Genomic DNA, 16,910 nt, shown 5'->3' with positions numbered 1-16,910 from the left:
ATACACAGCCATACGTAAATGGGGCCATATTAGCACACACCCATACAGGACACACGTGGTGTCACAAACCATCCCAATCCGAAAGTGCCACACTATTACCGCTTACCTCACACATAGCTCACACGCACACCATATCATATAGGCTGCCTGAGCGCTCCCTCACAGTGTCACCCCACGGTTGCCAAATAACAGCACCACTGACTTCAATACACAATTCACGTTATAACATAAGGAATGGGACAGGGTGCAGCCCACCACCATGCTGTCCCTGTGGTCACTGCGGGTCACACAGGTACAGAATCACACCCCACACACACGCACACACACACCTCTTCCATGTTGGGAGGAGGCGCTGGTGGAGGCGGGCACCTAACCTCTGAGCCTAGGTGTGGAGAAAGGGGGAGTGAGCGCGGAGAGCGCGGTGGGCGTGAGTCCCCGCCAGGCCCCGCCCCGCCCCGCCCCGCCCCCTTAGGGTAACTGGCCCAGGGAGGCTGAGCGCTGAGTGACAAACTGCTCTAGCCCCGCCCACTTCCTTCTCTGTGTGGGGGCGTGGTCTCCACTTCTGAACGCCTATCAAAAAAGACCGTCTGGAAAATGCAATCTGACTCCTGTTCCGCCCACCTTCCCCCCCCCCCACCCCACCCCACCCCCGCTCTTCCCAGCGGGGGGCGTAGTCCACTCAATCCCACCCTTTGAACCCAAAATAGAGGGGCGGGGCCGAGGCGGGACCCTCAGCCGGCCCCGCCCCCTCCCTCCGCCTGGAGAAGGGCAGACGGCGCGTTACCTTGCAGCCATTGGATTCCCGCGCGTCCTCGCAGTTCTCAGCCCTTCGGACCCAGGACCCCGCAGCATGACTGTCAAGAAGATCGCGATCTTCGGTGCCACCGGCAGGACCGGGCTCACCACACTGGCGCAGGCGGTGCAAGCAGGCAGGAACCGGGGCGGGTGGGAAAGTCATGAGCACCCGGGCGGAGCGCTGGGAAAGGTCGTCCTGGGGCCGGGCGGAGACGATCTGTGGCCGTGTGTGCCCCAGCCCGTGGGGCCAGCAGGTGGCCACGGGGGCAGAAAGAGAGGACTCTGAGATTCAGTTTTATGTAAGTCAAAGGCATAGAAATCAGCCGTGGAAGCCTGGAGGATTTCTCTGACAGTTATATGTAAACCAGGGGCTCTTATGTTTGTAACTGTGGTAGTGGTCCTAGTTTGCACACCCCGAAAGGGTTTTCTGAGCCAGCACCCGCTTGGCGCCAGCCGGACCATCTGCCTACACGTGTTAAATCCTAGTGGCCCTCATTTGGAATGGGAACTAGTATTACCCCACTTGACAAATAAGAAAACTGAGGCGGAGAGAATGACTTGCTGGTACGTGGCTGTGCTGGGATTTGAACCTGGTTCGTGCTCTTAAGCAACAAAACAAAACAACAACAGAAAAAGTCTGCAGGCTCACAGCCTTTAGTCACTGGAACAGAAAATCGAAAAGGTGAGGCGGTCAGTTACCGCAAACACGGAATGGAAGAGATCACAGGATGAGAGTAACAACTTAGGAGAACAGCAGTCCTGGAAGGGTTAGTGAGCTAAAACTTTGTTGCTGCCCCGGGAGAGGGCACAGGATCCCCCAGCATTCCCCTGGCCCCTCAGTCTAGAAGTTAACTCAAGACCAGGCCTGAAACTTCCAGATAAAGGGCCACGCCCTTGCTAGACTTGGCTATTCTTTAGATATTGACTATCTGAGTGCCCCAAAAGGGTGGAGCCCACCAAGAACCCTGTCTCCGCTGATTCCCTGCCCAGCTCCTGCTCTTGGCAACGGCTCTTTCTAAAAGCTCCCTTTTCCAGGGGAATATCCTGGGACTCGGTAAGGATCTTAATTCATGGTAAAGGAGAGACCCCTGGGCCTCCCGGTGAAAACCAGTTTGCATCTGGCTATAGTGATGTGCACCTGTGGTCCTGGCACTGGGGAGGCAAAGGTGGGTGGTTGGAAACCATCCTTGGCTACAAAGCGAGTTCAAGGCCATTGTTGGCTGCCGGAGACCCTGTCTCAAAACAACGAAACTAAATCAAGCTGCTGATAAATGATTTCTAAGGAGGAACAGGGAAAGGAATGGAGAAGTTGAGAAGTGCTGAGTCACTATGAATTTGTGGGCTATCGTGTTAATCCCGTCCCCTTAGTCCCCTATAACGCTGTTTGCCGCTGGCTCACCCTGCTGGTCACAGATGGAACTGCACACAAGAATTCGGGGAGGCCCAGCCTTTTCACCCAGGGGCTCAGAAAGGCCTCTGTCAGAAAACAGGAAGGGAAAAGGTTAAAACAAAAGCTAGGGAGGGATCTGAGTTGTAGCTCAGTAGTGGAGCACCTTCCTGGATGTACCTGTGGTGGGGGCGTGGCGCAGTAGGGCCCCCAAGAAAACCTGTGGCTAGGAAGGGCTTGAGCGACTTGGAGTTTATTCCCTCGGTGCCATTTCGGAGGGTCAAGGGTCTGACAAACATGGGCTCTGGTTCATTCTGCACGTTCAAGCAGCCAGGCCTACCACATACTACATCGGTGTGGTCAGATGCCTTGTCAACTGCAGTGAGAGACCTAAATATAGGCAAATAAAAGGCAGAAGAAGGAAGGATAACCAACACTGAAATGGTGGTTGTGGGCCAGAAAGATGGGTTGCTGGGTAAAGGTACCCAGACCTGAGTTGAATTCCCAGAACCCAGATGGTGAGAGGAGAGAACAGCTCAGAAAAGCTGACCTCACAAATAAATAAAAGTAATAAATAAACGGGTGAAAACAGAGGTTGCTTTGGGGCCCTGATTAAAGGACATACTCCGCAGAACGTGCTAGGACCAAGGCCTGTGTGTAGCTGGTGGGAACTGAATACTCCTTGGCCAACCCTACTCACATTAGATATTAGAACCCAGTCTTGAGTTCAGCCCTGGCTTTCTCCACCCACTCACTGTGTGGTCATGGCTAGGTACCCCAACTTGTCCCAGTTTCCCCATCTTCCAAATAGGCGTGAGAATAATTGTTACAGTCTAATACTTCTCAAACTAGGGGTCCTGGAGCGTTCTGGAATGTTGGTCACAAAGGATTAAAATGTATCCAGTTACCAGTGCGAGTCTGAGCCTGACAGCCAGGTCTAACCACCTGCCCGCAGCAGGACAATTAATGAGAAGAATTCATACTGAATGCAGAATAAGGAGAGGTATTCAGTGTAGGCATGTTGGGAAGGTCCTGTAGCACCCTACCCTACTCAGGTCCATCTTTCAAAATCTTGACAAAACGTTTAAGTTTCAATAGAAGCGAAGAGATTCTTTGTTTATTGTTATTATAATAAAATTATTATTATAATAAAAAGCAAGCAGGCCCACTCAAGATGTGGTCGTCACCAACATCATCATGTTGGCCCCTGTGTCCTCCAAGGTGGTCTGAATAGTTCTCAGAACTGTGAAATCTCTTCCTCTTCTGGTTGGCACAGGGCCTATGGCTCCTCCTCCTGTCAGCATGAGACTTTTGGGGAAGTTGCAATTTCTTGGGGTCCATTCATTGTTTCGAGCTTTCTGATTACGACTGGGATAGTTACAGCATGCCAGATGTTGGTTTGATATGTGGATTTATGTGAACTGGGTTAGGCAGTGAAAAAGCTTAAAAGTGAATGAATTTAGCAACTTACTCTCAGGAAGAGAAACAGACAGGCAGATAGAGTTGTACAAGTATGAGTATATTTTTATGCAAATTTATAAATTCTGCATATTATATACTATGCATGCATATAAGTAAAAAGGGGAAGCAAATTGGGGGAACCTTGCAACTTCTCAATAGCTGAGTTTATTTAAAAATAAAAACTTGCCGGGTGGTGGTGGTACACACCTTTAATCCCAGCACTCGGGAGGCAGAGCCAGGCAGATCTCTGTGAGTTCGAGGCCAGCCTGGTCTAAAAAGTGAGATCCAGGACAGGTACCAAAACACCACAGAGAAGCCCTGTCTTGAAAAAACCAAAAATAAATAAATAAAATAAAATAAAAATAAAAACTTGACAGAAAGCCTGACCAGATGTTTCACACCTGTATTCCCAGCACTCAGGAGGGACACACCAGGTTTGAGGCCAGCCTGAGCTACACAGTGAGTTCTATGCTAGTCTGGGCTATAGAGTAACACCCTGCCAGATAAATAAATACAAAAACAAACAAACAAATAAAACCCCACTGAATGTGTACTGTTGATGGCTACTGGTTGCATCTGATTCTTGGCTTTTTTTTTTCTTTCTTATGTGTATGTTTTTTCGCCTGCATGAATGCCTGTCTCCACTTTCATGCCTGCCTGGTGATGCCCATGGAGGCCAGAAGAGGGGGTCAGATCTCTTGAAATTGGAGTTATAGACAGTTTTGTTTTGGTTTTCTGAGACAGGGTTTCTCTGTGTAGCCCTGGCTGTCCTGGAACTCACTCTGTTGACCTGGCTGCGATCCATCTTTCTCTGCCTCCCAAGTGCTGGGATTAAAGGCAAATGCACAATTGCCCAGCAAGGAGTAATAGACAGTTGTGACCTACCATGTGAGTCCTAGGAGTCAAACCCAAGTGCTCTTAACCACTGAGCCATCTTTTTAGTCCCTCCATGTGGCTCTTTTAATTTCAACATGAATTGTGTGGTTCTTGTTTTTTTTTTTTTTTGTTTGTTTTGGGTTTTTGTTTGTTTGTTTGGGACAGTGTCTCACCCTGTATCCCTGGCTGGTCTGGAAATCCCTATGTAGACCAGGTTAGCCTTGAACTCACAGAGATCCACCTGCCTCTGCCTCCTGAGTGCTGGGATTACTGTTGAGCAGCAGAAGCTGCTGTCTAGACAACAAATGAGCTGCATGAATCTCCTTATCCAGGGGACCACAGGGCCATCTTGAGAGCCTGGTCCATGGGGGGGGGGGGATGGAAGCAAGTGTGAGTCCCTGGACTCCCAGGGCTGTCAGCGTCCCCTTGGTCACTAGAGTCATGATGGAGCAAAGAACAGTGATTTAGGGATCCAGAAGAAGAGGGCGAAGGCCTCAGGCAGGGAGCACAGGATGTGCAAAGGACAGAGGGCAGGAAACAGTGAGGTAAACTAAGGAATGGGAAGAAGTATAGCAGGTGAAGGGGATGGTGCCTCTGAGAGGAGAGGCCAGAGCCAGCTGGTCCCAGGAAGGCTGTCCTGAGCCACATCAGTTTTATTGCACAGCACTAGAAAGAACTAGAAAGATTTATTCATTATGTATACAGAAGAGGGCACCAGATCTCATTACAGATGGCTGTGAGCCACCTTGTGGTTGCTGGGAATTGAACTTAGGACCTCTGGAAGAGCAGTCAGTGCTCTTAACCTCTGAGCCATCTCTGCAGCCTGAGAGGCTGCTCTTTAGACTGGATTTGGAAGGGACAGGACAGGGCTCTGGAGTCCAGAGAGGACCCAGGCAGGGGGAGTCCAAACAGATAAAATCCTGAGGTCATTAAAAAGCATAGCAAGTCATTCCTGGTGGCTCACACCTATCGTCCCAACGGCTGAGAGGCAGAGGCAGGAGGATTGCTATAAGTTCAAGGGCAGCCTGGGCTACACGGTGAATTCCAGTCCAGAATAAGCTAAGATGTGAGACCCAGTCTTAAAATAATAACAACAACAACAACAATAATAATAATAAACAATAATAATAATAAATTTTAAAAATTAAAACTGGGGTCTGAAGAGATGGCTCGGTGGCTAAGAGCCCTTGATGCTCTGGTAGAAGGCCCAAGTTCAATTCCCAGCACCCACTTACAGGCAGCCTGTAACTCCAGCACCTCTGACCCCCATGGGCCCCTGCCCTCAAATGTGGGAACACATACACAGAATAAAAAAGACTCACACACAAACGAGTAAATAAAACCTTTAAAAGAATGAGTTAAAACTGGGCATAGTGATTAAAACCCGTAATCCCAGCACTCTGGATGTGGAAGCTGGAGGCCAGGACGAGCCGTACTTACCTCTACAATGAGTTCAAGGCTTGGATCATGAAGCCCTGACTCAAAAAAATACATAAATATAAATATAAAAGGCATAGTAATAATAACACACAATCATTGCTTTTTTTTCAGGGCTGGAACTTAGAATTAGTTTGTTTTAGTATGTCTCGGTTTTTATGAAATATTTGTCCTTGTTTTGGTTTTTCTACGTAGGATTCAAATTTTTTTACTCAAAATTTTTTTTATTTTTATATTTAAGGTGTTTATTTATTTATTTATTTGCTTGTTTGGTTGGTTGGTTGGTTTTTTTCGAGACAGGGTTTCTCTGTGTAGTTTTGGTGCCTGTCCTGGATCTCACTCTGTAGCCGAGGCTGGCCTCAAACTCACAAAGATCCTGGCTTTGCCTCCCGAGTGCTGGGATTAAAGGCCTGCGCCATCACCGCCTGGCTTTTTTTATTTTTTTTATTTTATTTTTTTTTCAGTCTGTGTCTTTATAAGATTTCTGTTGGGTTTTGTTGTTGTTGTTATTGTTTTGTTTTGAGATAAGATCTCCCTAGGTAGCTCTGGCTAACCTGGAACTCACTCTGTAGACCAGGCTGGCCTCGAACTCTCAGAGATCTGCCTACCTCGACCTCCCCAGTGCTGGAATTAAAGACATGTGCCACCTCTGCTGTGCTCTTTTTAGCATTTTTAATTATATGTAGGGGTGTGTGTGTGTGTGTGTGTGTGTGTGTGTGTGTGTGTGTGTATGTGAGGGGCCCAAGGTGCCGGATCCCTGGTGCTGGAGTTACAGCTGTGAGCCACCTGACTTAGATGCAAGAAACTGAACTCTGCTCCACTTATATCTCTCCAAAACTTAGTTTGTTTTTCAGACAGGGTCTCACTCTGTAGCCCAGACTGGCTTTGAACTCCTGATCACTCTGCCTCAGCTTCCAATGCTGGTTCCCACCCCCCGTGTGACCTGGCTTCTTTCACTTAGCCATGTATACATTTTTTTTTTCCTTCCTCAAACTGTTGGAACATGCTTCAATACCCCCTTTGTTTCTGCTGTCAAGTGGTCCCGCTGCATTGCATGTGTTTATCCATTAAACAGTTGGTTGATGATATGAAAACTGCTAGTATGACTAGGCACGTGAAAACTTTGGGATGAAAACATGTTTTTTATTTCCTTCCGTCTGTTATCTGATAGTAGAATTGCTGGGTCACATGGCTAGACTGTGTGTGTGTAATCTTTTAAAGACCCGCCGGGGTGTTCTCCAAAGCAGACACATCGTTTTAAGTGTCACCCTCAGGACCGAGTGAGTGGGGCTGCTCCCCACCAGCATGCCAACCCTTACATCAGACTTTTCATTATGTCTCCATAGGTGTGAAAGGGCGCCTTACTGTGTAGGTTGTTTGGTCAGTGAATCGGCTTTGGTTTTTTTGAGACAGAGTCTCACTAGCTCAGGCCAGCCTTGAACTCTTGATCCTCCTGCCTCTTCCTCCTACTTGCTGGGATTATAGACGCGTACTACAGGTAACAGGGTCTTGCTATGTAGCCCTGCAATCTTGGCTCCCTGACATACTGTGTGAACCAGGTTGGCCTCTAATTTGAGACAGTCCACTTGCCTCGGCCTCCCATGCGGTGGTATACCACCATATTCACTTGGTTTTGCTTTTCTTTTTTCTTTTTTTAATTACATTTCCTTTGCCTGTTGTGTGTGCCGACTTAGGGAGGTCAAAGGACAACTTTCAGGAGTTAGTTTGTGCTTCTGCCATGTTGGTCCTGGGCATCCCTGGGAGAGTCTCAATGCCTTACCCACTGAGCCATCTGGTCAGCCCTTCTCTTGATTGACTTTACTTGAGACTGATCTCATGTAGCTGACTTTAGTTTACTATGAGGCAAAGGCCATCCTTGAACTCCTGATTCTCCTGCCTTTGCCTCCAGAGTGTTGGGATTACAGGTGTGTGCTACCATGCCTGTCTGCTTTTCTTTTTTCCTTTTTATCCCCCCCTCCCCACCTCCCAAAACAGAGCTTCTCTGTGTAGCCCTGGCTGTCCTGGAACTCACTCTGTAGACCAGGCTGGCCTCAAACTCACAAAGATCTTGCCTTCCCTGGAATCAGAGGCATGCACCACCACTCCCTGGCTTCTTTTCATTTTTACCTTTGTGTGTGGGGTGGGTGCATATTTGTGTGGAGGCCTATCATTCTTCAGGAGCCATCCACCATGTTTTTGTCTTTGTTTCTGTTCTTGAGACAGGGTCTCTCACTGGGACAGGAGCCTGGCTGAGCAGGCTGGGCCGGTTGGCCATCAAGGCGCTGGCATCCACCTGACTCTGCCTCCCAGCACGGAGGTTACAAGTGTGTGCCACCATGTGCCTTTCGTGTTCAAGTATCACGGTGTGTAGTGATCAAGTCCAACTCCAGTTCCCTCCCCTTACTCCTGACTCTTCACACGGGTTCTGTGTAGAATTCTACCTCACCCCCCAGCCATCTCTGCAGCTCTGTCCTTCGAAGCACCAAAGATTTGGGGATTTTGGCTTTTTTGAAACGAGGTGTCAGTACGTAGACCGGGCCGGCCACAGACTCCCTGAATTCCAGGTGCTGACGGTAAAGGCACCACCACGGCCGCCCGGGCCAAGCTGTCCCTTTGGATGAAGTCCAGTGTGTTTGTTCTGGCTCTTGTTCATGCTTTTGATGTCATAGCTGAGAGACCACCTTCTGACCTGCTGTCATCAGGATGTGGTCTTGTGTTTTCTTCCAATAATTTTATAATCTTCTCTTATATTTATTTATGTCTTTGACCATTTGGGTTAACACACACACACAAAAAGAAAAAAAAAACTTTTTACATTGTGTTTGTGTGTGTGTGTGTGTCCGTAACATGAGTGTGAGGTCAAAAGAACAACTTGAGGGAATTGGTTCTCTCCTACCACGTGGTTCCCAGGAATAGAAGTCACATGATCAAGCTGGGCAGCAATCACCTCTACTGCCTGAGCCACCTCACTGGCCCTGGGTTAATTTTTTTATTATTATTATTATTTTTAATCTTTCTTTCTTTCTTCCTTCCTTCCTTCCTTTCTTTCTTTCCTTCTTTCTTTCTTTCTTTCTTTTTTTCAGAGCTGAGGACCAAACCCAGACCTTGCACTTGCTAGGCAAGTGCTCTACCGCTGAGCTAAATCAACAACCCCATTGGGTTAATTTTTGTATATGCTGTGAAGTAGGGATCCTCAGGCTTAAACAGTCAATGTCCTAGTAACATTTTTAAATAGTGAGTTTTTTGTTTTTTTGGGGGGGGGGTTTGAGACAAAGATGCATGTAACATGAGACTTCATGAGTTCAAAGTTATCCTTGACTATATAGTGAGTTTGAGGCCAACCTGGACTATATTAGACCTGGGGCAAGGACTGAGGGAAGAGCTGAGAGAGGGAGAGGGGGGGAGAGACAAAAGGGGGAGAGGGAGAGAAAAGAAACACAACAACAAAAACATGTAGCAACTAGTATTAGTGTCATCTTATGAATGTTACGAGCCCAGGTCGCAAAGCCAGCTCCTGGGGTAGGGCTGAGGTCCCAGGAAACCAGCGTAGCTTTAAGGATGCAAGGAGGGATGTGTGCAAAGTGTTTGGTGTCCGGGCCATAGCGCATGTGAACTCTACAAATGTCTAGTCCAAGTGTGTCTCTGTGCATGCCTGTCATCCCAGCTACCCAGGAGGCTGAGGCAGGAGCTCTTAAGTTTCAAGCCAGCCTGGACAACATAATGAGATCCTGACTCAAAATGAAAAAGTGAGCTGCGGAGGTAGCTTCCTTGGAGGCAGCTTCCTTGGAGGCAGCTTCCTTGGAGGTAGCTTCCTTGCTCGAGCACCTACCTAGCCGACCTGAGGCCCTGGGCTTCATCTCCAGCACTCCTACAGCCAGGCTTGGGAGCCCACACCTGCAATCCTAGCACGTGGGAGGTGGAGACAGGATGACCGAGAGTCCAAGGCCAGTCTGGGACACATGAGACCCCGTCTCAAAGAAGAAATAAATAAATATAAAGATGAAAGTTTAAAGGGAGTGAAGACACAGCTCAGTGCGAAGGACCTGTTTCACCTCAGCAAGGCCCTAGATTCTCTCCCCACTCCCCACAGGTTACTCAGCAGCAGCATCTTCATCATTGTTCCAGAATGTAAACAGTTCCCATCGCTTGTTCGTGTAATTGATGTCGGCAGCTATCTAGAGGAATGGAAACTCTACTTTTCATGTATCGTCCTCAGAGTAAGGGACACATCCCCGTGACAGCTGTCAACAGTGACTGATGAGCTTCCGTTGTCAGGGTCATTATCAATGCAAAGCTTTTATTTATTCGATGACTTTTTTTTTTGTTTTGGTTTTTCGAGACAGGGTTTCTCTGTGTAGCTTTGCGCCTTTCCTGGATCTTATTCTGTAGACCATCGATGACTTTTAATTATTTGTCATCAATATTTTTTTTCTCAAAGCAAGGGATGGAACCTAAGGCTCATTTGTGCTAGACAAGCACTCAGGCATTCGAGGCAGGGACTCTACCACTGAGCCACACCCCCAGCCCCTCACTGGGGGATTCTAGGCAGGGGCTCTACCACTGAGTCACACCCCCAGCCCCTCACTGGGGGATTCTAGGCAGGGGCTCTACCACTGAGCCACACCCCCAGCCCCTCACTGGGGGATTCTAGGCAGGGGCTCTACCACTGAGTCACACCCCCAGCCCCTCACTGGGGGATTCTAGGCAGGGGCTCTACCACTGAGCCACACCCCCAGCGCCTGACTGGAGGATTCTAGGCAGGGGCTCTACTACTGAGTCACACCCCCAGCCCCTCACTGGGGGATTCTAGGCAGGGGCTCTACCACTGAGCCACACCTCCAGCCTCCCCTTAATCTTTTTTTTTTCAAAATTTTATTTTGAGACAGAGTCTCACTACTTGCCAGCCATAACCTTCCATCCTGGTGCCTCAGCCTCGTAAGTAGCCGAGTCACTTCCCTTTAAAACCACAGAGGCTCCTCGGACCCTCTAGTGAGTTCTAGAGATACCCTTCACCAAGGGAGGTAGCTAATCCCAGCTTCATTTCTTCCTGGGGAATTTGATTCCTCACTTTTCCTGCATGGGAAATATATGGGGGAATATAGAGCGGGTGGTATGCCAGGGGCTAACATTTCCCTGCTGGGGGTGGGGAAGTGTAACATGAATCTTAAAAGGTTTTATAATAATAATAATAAGCCGGGCAGTGGTGACACACACCTTTAATCCCAGCACTCGGGAGCAGAGCCAAACGTATCTCTGAGTTCGAGGCCAGCCTGGGCTGCCAACTGAGTTCCAGGAAAGGCACAAAGCTACACAGAGAAACCCTGTCTCAAAAAACCAAATAATAATAATAATAATAATAATAACAGAGGCAGATATCAGGGTGAAAGCTGAAAGATCAGAGAAGCAGAACAGCCAGCCACTAATTCTTACCGCCCTGCCGTCACTTCCAGGGATTAAAGGCGCGCGCGCGCGCGTGTGTGTGTGTGTGTGTGTGTGTGTGTGTGTGTGTGTGTATGTGTGTGTGTGCGCGCGCGCGCGCGCGCGCGCTTCCCAGTACTGGGATTAAAGGTGTGTGCCACCACTGCCTGTTTCCAGTGTGGCCTTGAACTCACAGAGATCCACACTGGATCCCTGCCTCCAGAGTGATAGGATTAAGGGTGTGTGCCACCATTGCCTGGCCTCTATGTCTAATCTAGTGGCTGGCTCTGTCCTCTGATCCCCAGGCAAGTTTATTGGGGGTACATAATATATCACCAAAGGGAAGACTAGTCAAGGATAGTCTCCTGGAGACCTACATTCTGTTGTTTGTGAGCCGGCATAAAAGCATTTCCCTGTGCGCACGCTTTTATCCCAGCACTCGGGAGGCAGAGCCAGGCAGGTCTCTGTGAGTTTGAGGCCAGCCTGATGATCTACAGAGTGAGTTCCAGGACAGGTTCCAAAGCTACAGAGAACTCTGTCTTGAAACGGACCGCACCTCCCCCCCCCGTTAGTTTGCCAACTTGATGATCATTACCCCAGAACAGGGCTGAGAATGGAAAAGACTGGGAGAAAATGGATTTGAGGGTTCGAGGGTTCACAACACCCTAAAGAGACCTATACAGTCAGACACCCACCGGCCTGCTGACCTGCTTTCTGTTCCTCCTGGCCCACAGGTTATGAGGTGACGGTGCTGGTTCGAGACTCCAGCAGGCTGCCGTCGGAGGGGCCCCAGCCAGCCCACGTGGTGGTGGGAGATGTTCGGCAGGCAGCCGATGTGGACAAGGCCGTGGCTGGACAGGATGCTGTCATCGTGCTTCTGGGCACTGGCAACGACCTCAGTACTGAGCCCCCTCTCTGCCCTCGGCCCCTCCCTGCACCTCGGCCTCCAGCACCACCCCCACCCCCGGCCCCACCCTTACCACCCCTGCCACGCCACCACCGCCTCCTGCCAGTGACAGCCACTCTCTGTCCCTTCTAAGGTCCCACGACAGTAATGTCCGAGGGCGCCCGGAACATTGTGGCGGCCATGAAGGCGCATGGAGTGGACAAGGTCGTGGCCTGCACCTCGGGTGGGTGGTGGGGACATGGAAGTGGGGCTGAACTGGGAAGGGGGTGAGTACTGAACAAGGAACCCCCAGTCCTCTGAAATTTGGTACTAAAGGTATCCCAAGGTAAACCATACATTTATTGAGCACCAGCTGTGAGCATAGCAGTGTGCCCCGGATTCTGTACCCACGTGGCTCACAGATAAAAGTGAGGTGACAAACAGATCTGTGATTGAACTGACATCCCAGATGAGCAGAGCCAGGATAGAAAAGGCACTGCAGAGGCATGGGGGTTGGGAATGGACAAACCAGGGAAGAAAAGGGGAGCAGAGTGGTGGGAGACAGCTCACACAGTGTGATACACGGACTGGCTGCCCTCCCAGTTATGGGGAGACAGACATTAAACAAAAGTTACTAAGGGTCTGGGGGTGTGGCTCAGTGGTGGAGCCCCTGCCTAGAATCCCCCAGTGAGGGGCTGGAGGTGTGGCTCAGTGGTAAAGCCCCTGCCTAGAATCCCCCAGTGAGGGGCTGGGGGTGTGGCTCAGTGGTAGAGCCCCTGCCTAGAATCCCCCAGTGAGGGCTGGGGTGAGGTTCAGTGGTAGAGCACACTATCTGGCATGTCCAAGGTCCTAGGTTTTCTCCTCAGGACTGAAGTAATCCTCAGTAATCCAGAAGGTGTTCATAGCAATTAATGCTAGCAGCACCTGGAAAAAAAAATGCCAAATATAGCATTATTCCTGTAATCCTAGCTCTAGGGAGGAAGACACAGAAGGATCCCTTGGGCTTGCTGGTCTGTAGTCTAGTCAAATGTCGAGCTCCAGATTCAGTGTGAGAATACTGTGTCAAACAATAAGATGGAGAACACTTGAGGAAGGAACCTAGCCTCAGCTTCCGTCCTTCACACACAGTGCAGGCACACATACCACATACACAGATTTTGTCTGTTGAGTGCGGGGTGGGATATGGAGGTCAGAGGACATCTTGGTGGGAGTTAATCCTCCTTCCACCACGTGGATTCTGACAACAAACTCAGGTTGTCAGGCTGGGGAGGAGATGAGGTTACACGGGATAGGTGGCTGGGTGAAAAGAGATCGGATTTAAAGTGACTGGTGCGCTGCCTTCTGGGACTGGAATATCAGAGAGGTGCCTGGAGGGCCCTGCCTCTGGGACTGGAGTATCAGAGAGGTGCCTGGAGGGCCCTGCCTCTGGGACTGGAGTATCAGAGAGGTTCCTGGAGGGCCCTGCCTTCTGGCAGTTGAGAGGCAATAGTAAGGCCCCTAATGATTCTGCTCAGCCCGGGCTAACCCTGCCCTGTGTCTGCCCCCACTAGCCTTCCTACTATGGGACCCGACCAAGGTACCCCCACGCCTGCAGGACGTGACCAATGACCACATCCGGATGCATAAGGTGCTGCAGGAGTCAGGCCTGAAGTACGTGGCTGTGATGCCCCCGCACATAGGTGAGTAGGGTGGGGACCCTGTGACAATATCACCACCAGCCTATTTTCCACCTGAGAGCTTGGCTGGGCCTTTCCTGGCTCCTCCAAAGCTGCCAGCACTGCACATTGGGCTCACATTCAGGCGAATGCCCATATAAAAGAAAAGTACGTGCCGGCAAGGTGGCCAAGGACCTGAGTTCAATCCCCGAGGCCCACATGGTGAAGACAAGAAGTACCTCCTGAAAGTTGTCTTTTGATCTCCACATCTGAGCTGTAGCATGTGGCCTCCTCAAAATGCTCAAAATGAGTAAATAAAAATGTAATTGAAAGAAATTTTTTTTTCAGAGCTGGATAGATGATGGCTAAGTGGTTAAGATCCTCCCTTCCAGAGGATCCAGGTCCAATTCCCAGCACCCACATGGCAGCTCACAACCCTCTGAAACTCTGCTTCCAGAGGATCTGACATCCTCACACCAATACACATAAAATTAAATAAATTATTTTAAAAAAATTGTTTTTTCAAAAGTGGAAGCCAAGTATGTGATGCTCACTTGTAATTCCAGAATTTGGGAGCTGAGGCAGGAGGATTACTAGTTCTAGACTAGCCTGGATTTTGAGACTATGTTTTGGATATCCAAATTGGAAAGAAAGAAAAGTAATAAATACATTTTCTGTCCTTTTTTGCCTTATTTCATCTTCTGCCTCATGTAGCCCAGGCTGGCCTTGAACTTCTCGTCCTGCAGTCTCTACCTCCCAAGCACTAGAATTACAAATGTTCAGCACTAGCCTGGGTTGGTTTTTTTGTTATTGTTGCTTTCGTTTGATTTTATGAGTGTGGTGTTTTGCATTCCTTATCTGTGTTATCTAGTACATGTGGTACCTAAGGAGGCTGGAAGAGGGTTTGGATCCCCTGGAACTAGAGTTACAGGTTATGAATCACTAGGGGGATGCTGGGAATAGAACCCAGATCCTCTGGAAGAACAACCAGTGCTCTTAACTGCTGAGCCATCCCTCCAGCAACCCCTCTGCTACTTTGTTTGATCTCCTTTCTCCTTTTTTTTTTTTTTTTTTTTTTTTTTTTGGTTTTTGGTTTTTGGTTTTTGGAAACAGGGTTTCTCTGTGTAGCTTTGGAGCCTCCCCTGGAACTCACTCTGTAGACTAGGCTGGTCTCAAACTCACAGAGATCCGCCTGCCTCTGCCTCCTGTGTGCTGGGATTAAAGGCGTGCGCCACCACCGCCCGGCTATTGATCTCCTTTCTTTTCTACTGTTCTGCAGTCTCTCTGTAACAAACAAATCACTTGGAATGCAGCTATTAAGATATCACTATCGTTTTCCTTTTCCTTTTTAAGATTTATTTTTATTATTTTTAAATATATGTGTGTGTGTGTGTAGAAGCCCACAGAGACCAGAACTTTTGGACTCCTTTGGCCCTAGAGTTAGAGGCTGTGGTAAGATGCCTGACATGGGTATTGGGCAACAAACCCAATTCTCCCGAAAGAGCAGCAAGTGCTTTTAAGTCCCGAGCCCTCCCTCTCTCCAGAAGGAAAATCACCGTTGTTTATTATCATTGCTTCCTGATACTGAAAGTCAAGGCTCAGAATGTGGCTCTAGCATGGGGATTTCTGGACTTGTGCATTCGGAAGGTGGCAGGGTCTGTAGTGATATGGAAGCCTTCCCCAAAGACACATCTGGAGGGAGATGCAGATGATTGGCTAGAACACCTACATCTGGCCTCCTGGTGTGTCTGGTGCTTTCAAGAGTAGTGCAGCTGGGCTCCCAGGAAAAGAGGCTCAGGAGATGCCTGGTGGTACGGACCTGCCATCCCAGATCATGTGTTTGAGGCCAGCCTGGGCTACACAGCAAGTCTCGGTCTCAAAAAAAATAAGTTATTTGATGAATATTAATATGATTAGTTTGATTAATATGGGGAAGCCCCTCCCCCCCCCACACACACACACATCATACACAAAGCTTAATAAATTAAAAAGTTTAAAAGAAGGAAACTGAGCTGGGCGGTGGTGGCGCACGCCTTTAATCCCAGCACTTGGGAGGCAGAGCCAGGAGGATCTCTGTGAGTTCAAGGGCAGCCTGGTCTACAAAGTGAGTTCCAGGACAGGCACCAAAATTACACAAAGAAACCCTGTCTGGAAAACTTTCCCCCCCATACACACACACACACACACACACACACACCAAAAAAAAGAAAAAGAAAAAGAGAAGAAGAAGGAAACTGAAAACAGAAAGGATGGCCTGTTTATTCATTCTCTGTCTTTCTCTCACAGGGGACCAGCCGTTAACTGGAGCCTACACAGTGACACTGGATGGACGGGGGCCCTCGAGGGTCATATCCAAGCATGACCTGGGCCACTTCATGCTACGCTGCCTTACCACCAATGAGTATGATGGACACAACACCTACCCCTCCCACCAGTATGAGTAGGACCCTGGCCTGGTTGGGAGGATGGCATCCTGAGAAGGGACACACAGAGGGATCAATAAATTTTTAGCCAAGAGCTTCAAATTTTTAAAACCCAACCCAGATTTTCTTCTCTGTCTGTGAATTTTTTTCAGGGTCTTACACATCCTGGGTAAAGTCTCTGCCACTGAGCTACATTTTCAGTCCCCTTACTGATAGATTTTAGACAAGTGCCCTACTGCTGAGCCATGCCCCAGACTTTAGTTTTTGGGGGGTTTGTTTGTTTGTGTCTTTTTTGTTTGTTTTTTGGGTTTTTTTTTGTTGTTGTTGTTTTGTTTTGGTTTTTTGAGACAGGGTTTCTCTGTGTAGCTTTGCGCCTTTCCTGGGACTCACTTGGTAGCCCAGGCTGGCCTTGAACTCACAGAGATCCGCCTGGCTCTGCCTCCCGAGTGCTGGGATGAGGGTTTTGTATTTTGTTTTTGTTTTTTATAGTTCGTCTATGCCAAGCCCTGTGTTGGGGTCCCACTGGTGACCAAGTTAGTCCTTGCCCCAGCTTTTCTCGCTCTCACAAAGCA

The 16,910-nt window shown here is 48.9% G+C and overlaps 1 protein-coding gene across 2 annotated transcripts; it reads left to right on the top strand.

Moving 5' to 3' along the window:
- Window positions 1-715: 715 nt before the first annotated feature.
- On the top strand, window positions 716-16,440 carry Blvrb (biliverdin reductase B). 2 transcript variants are annotated; one of them, XM_028855103.2, is made up of 5 exons: window positions 716-929; window positions 12,109-12,273; window positions 12,415-12,504; window positions 13,811-13,939; window positions 16,202-16,440. In XM_028855103.2, the coding sequence occupies exons 1-5, from the start codon at window positions 851-853 to the stop codon at window positions 16,357-16,359; spliced, it is 621 nt and encodes a 206-aa protein (XP_028710936.1). In that variant the 5' UTR covers window positions 716-850; the 3' UTR covers window positions 16,360-16,440. The 2 variants fall into 2 exon arrangements, with proteins under 2 accessions (XP_028710936.1, XP_037056974.1); XM_037201079.1 differs by lacking the exon at window positions 716-929 and adding an exon at window positions 1,785-1,849.
- Window positions 16,441-16,910: the final 470 nt, after the last annotated feature.

This window comes from Peromyscus leucopus, chromosome 1, assembly GCF_004664715.2.
Source record: "Peromyscus leucopus breed LL Stock chromosome 1, UCI_PerLeu_2.1, whole genome shotgun sequence".
Lineage (NCBI taxonomy): Eukaryota > Metazoa > Chordata > Mammalia > Rodentia > Cricetidae > Peromyscus > Peromyscus leucopus.
This window is presented reverse-complemented; position numbering and strand designations above follow the sequence as displayed.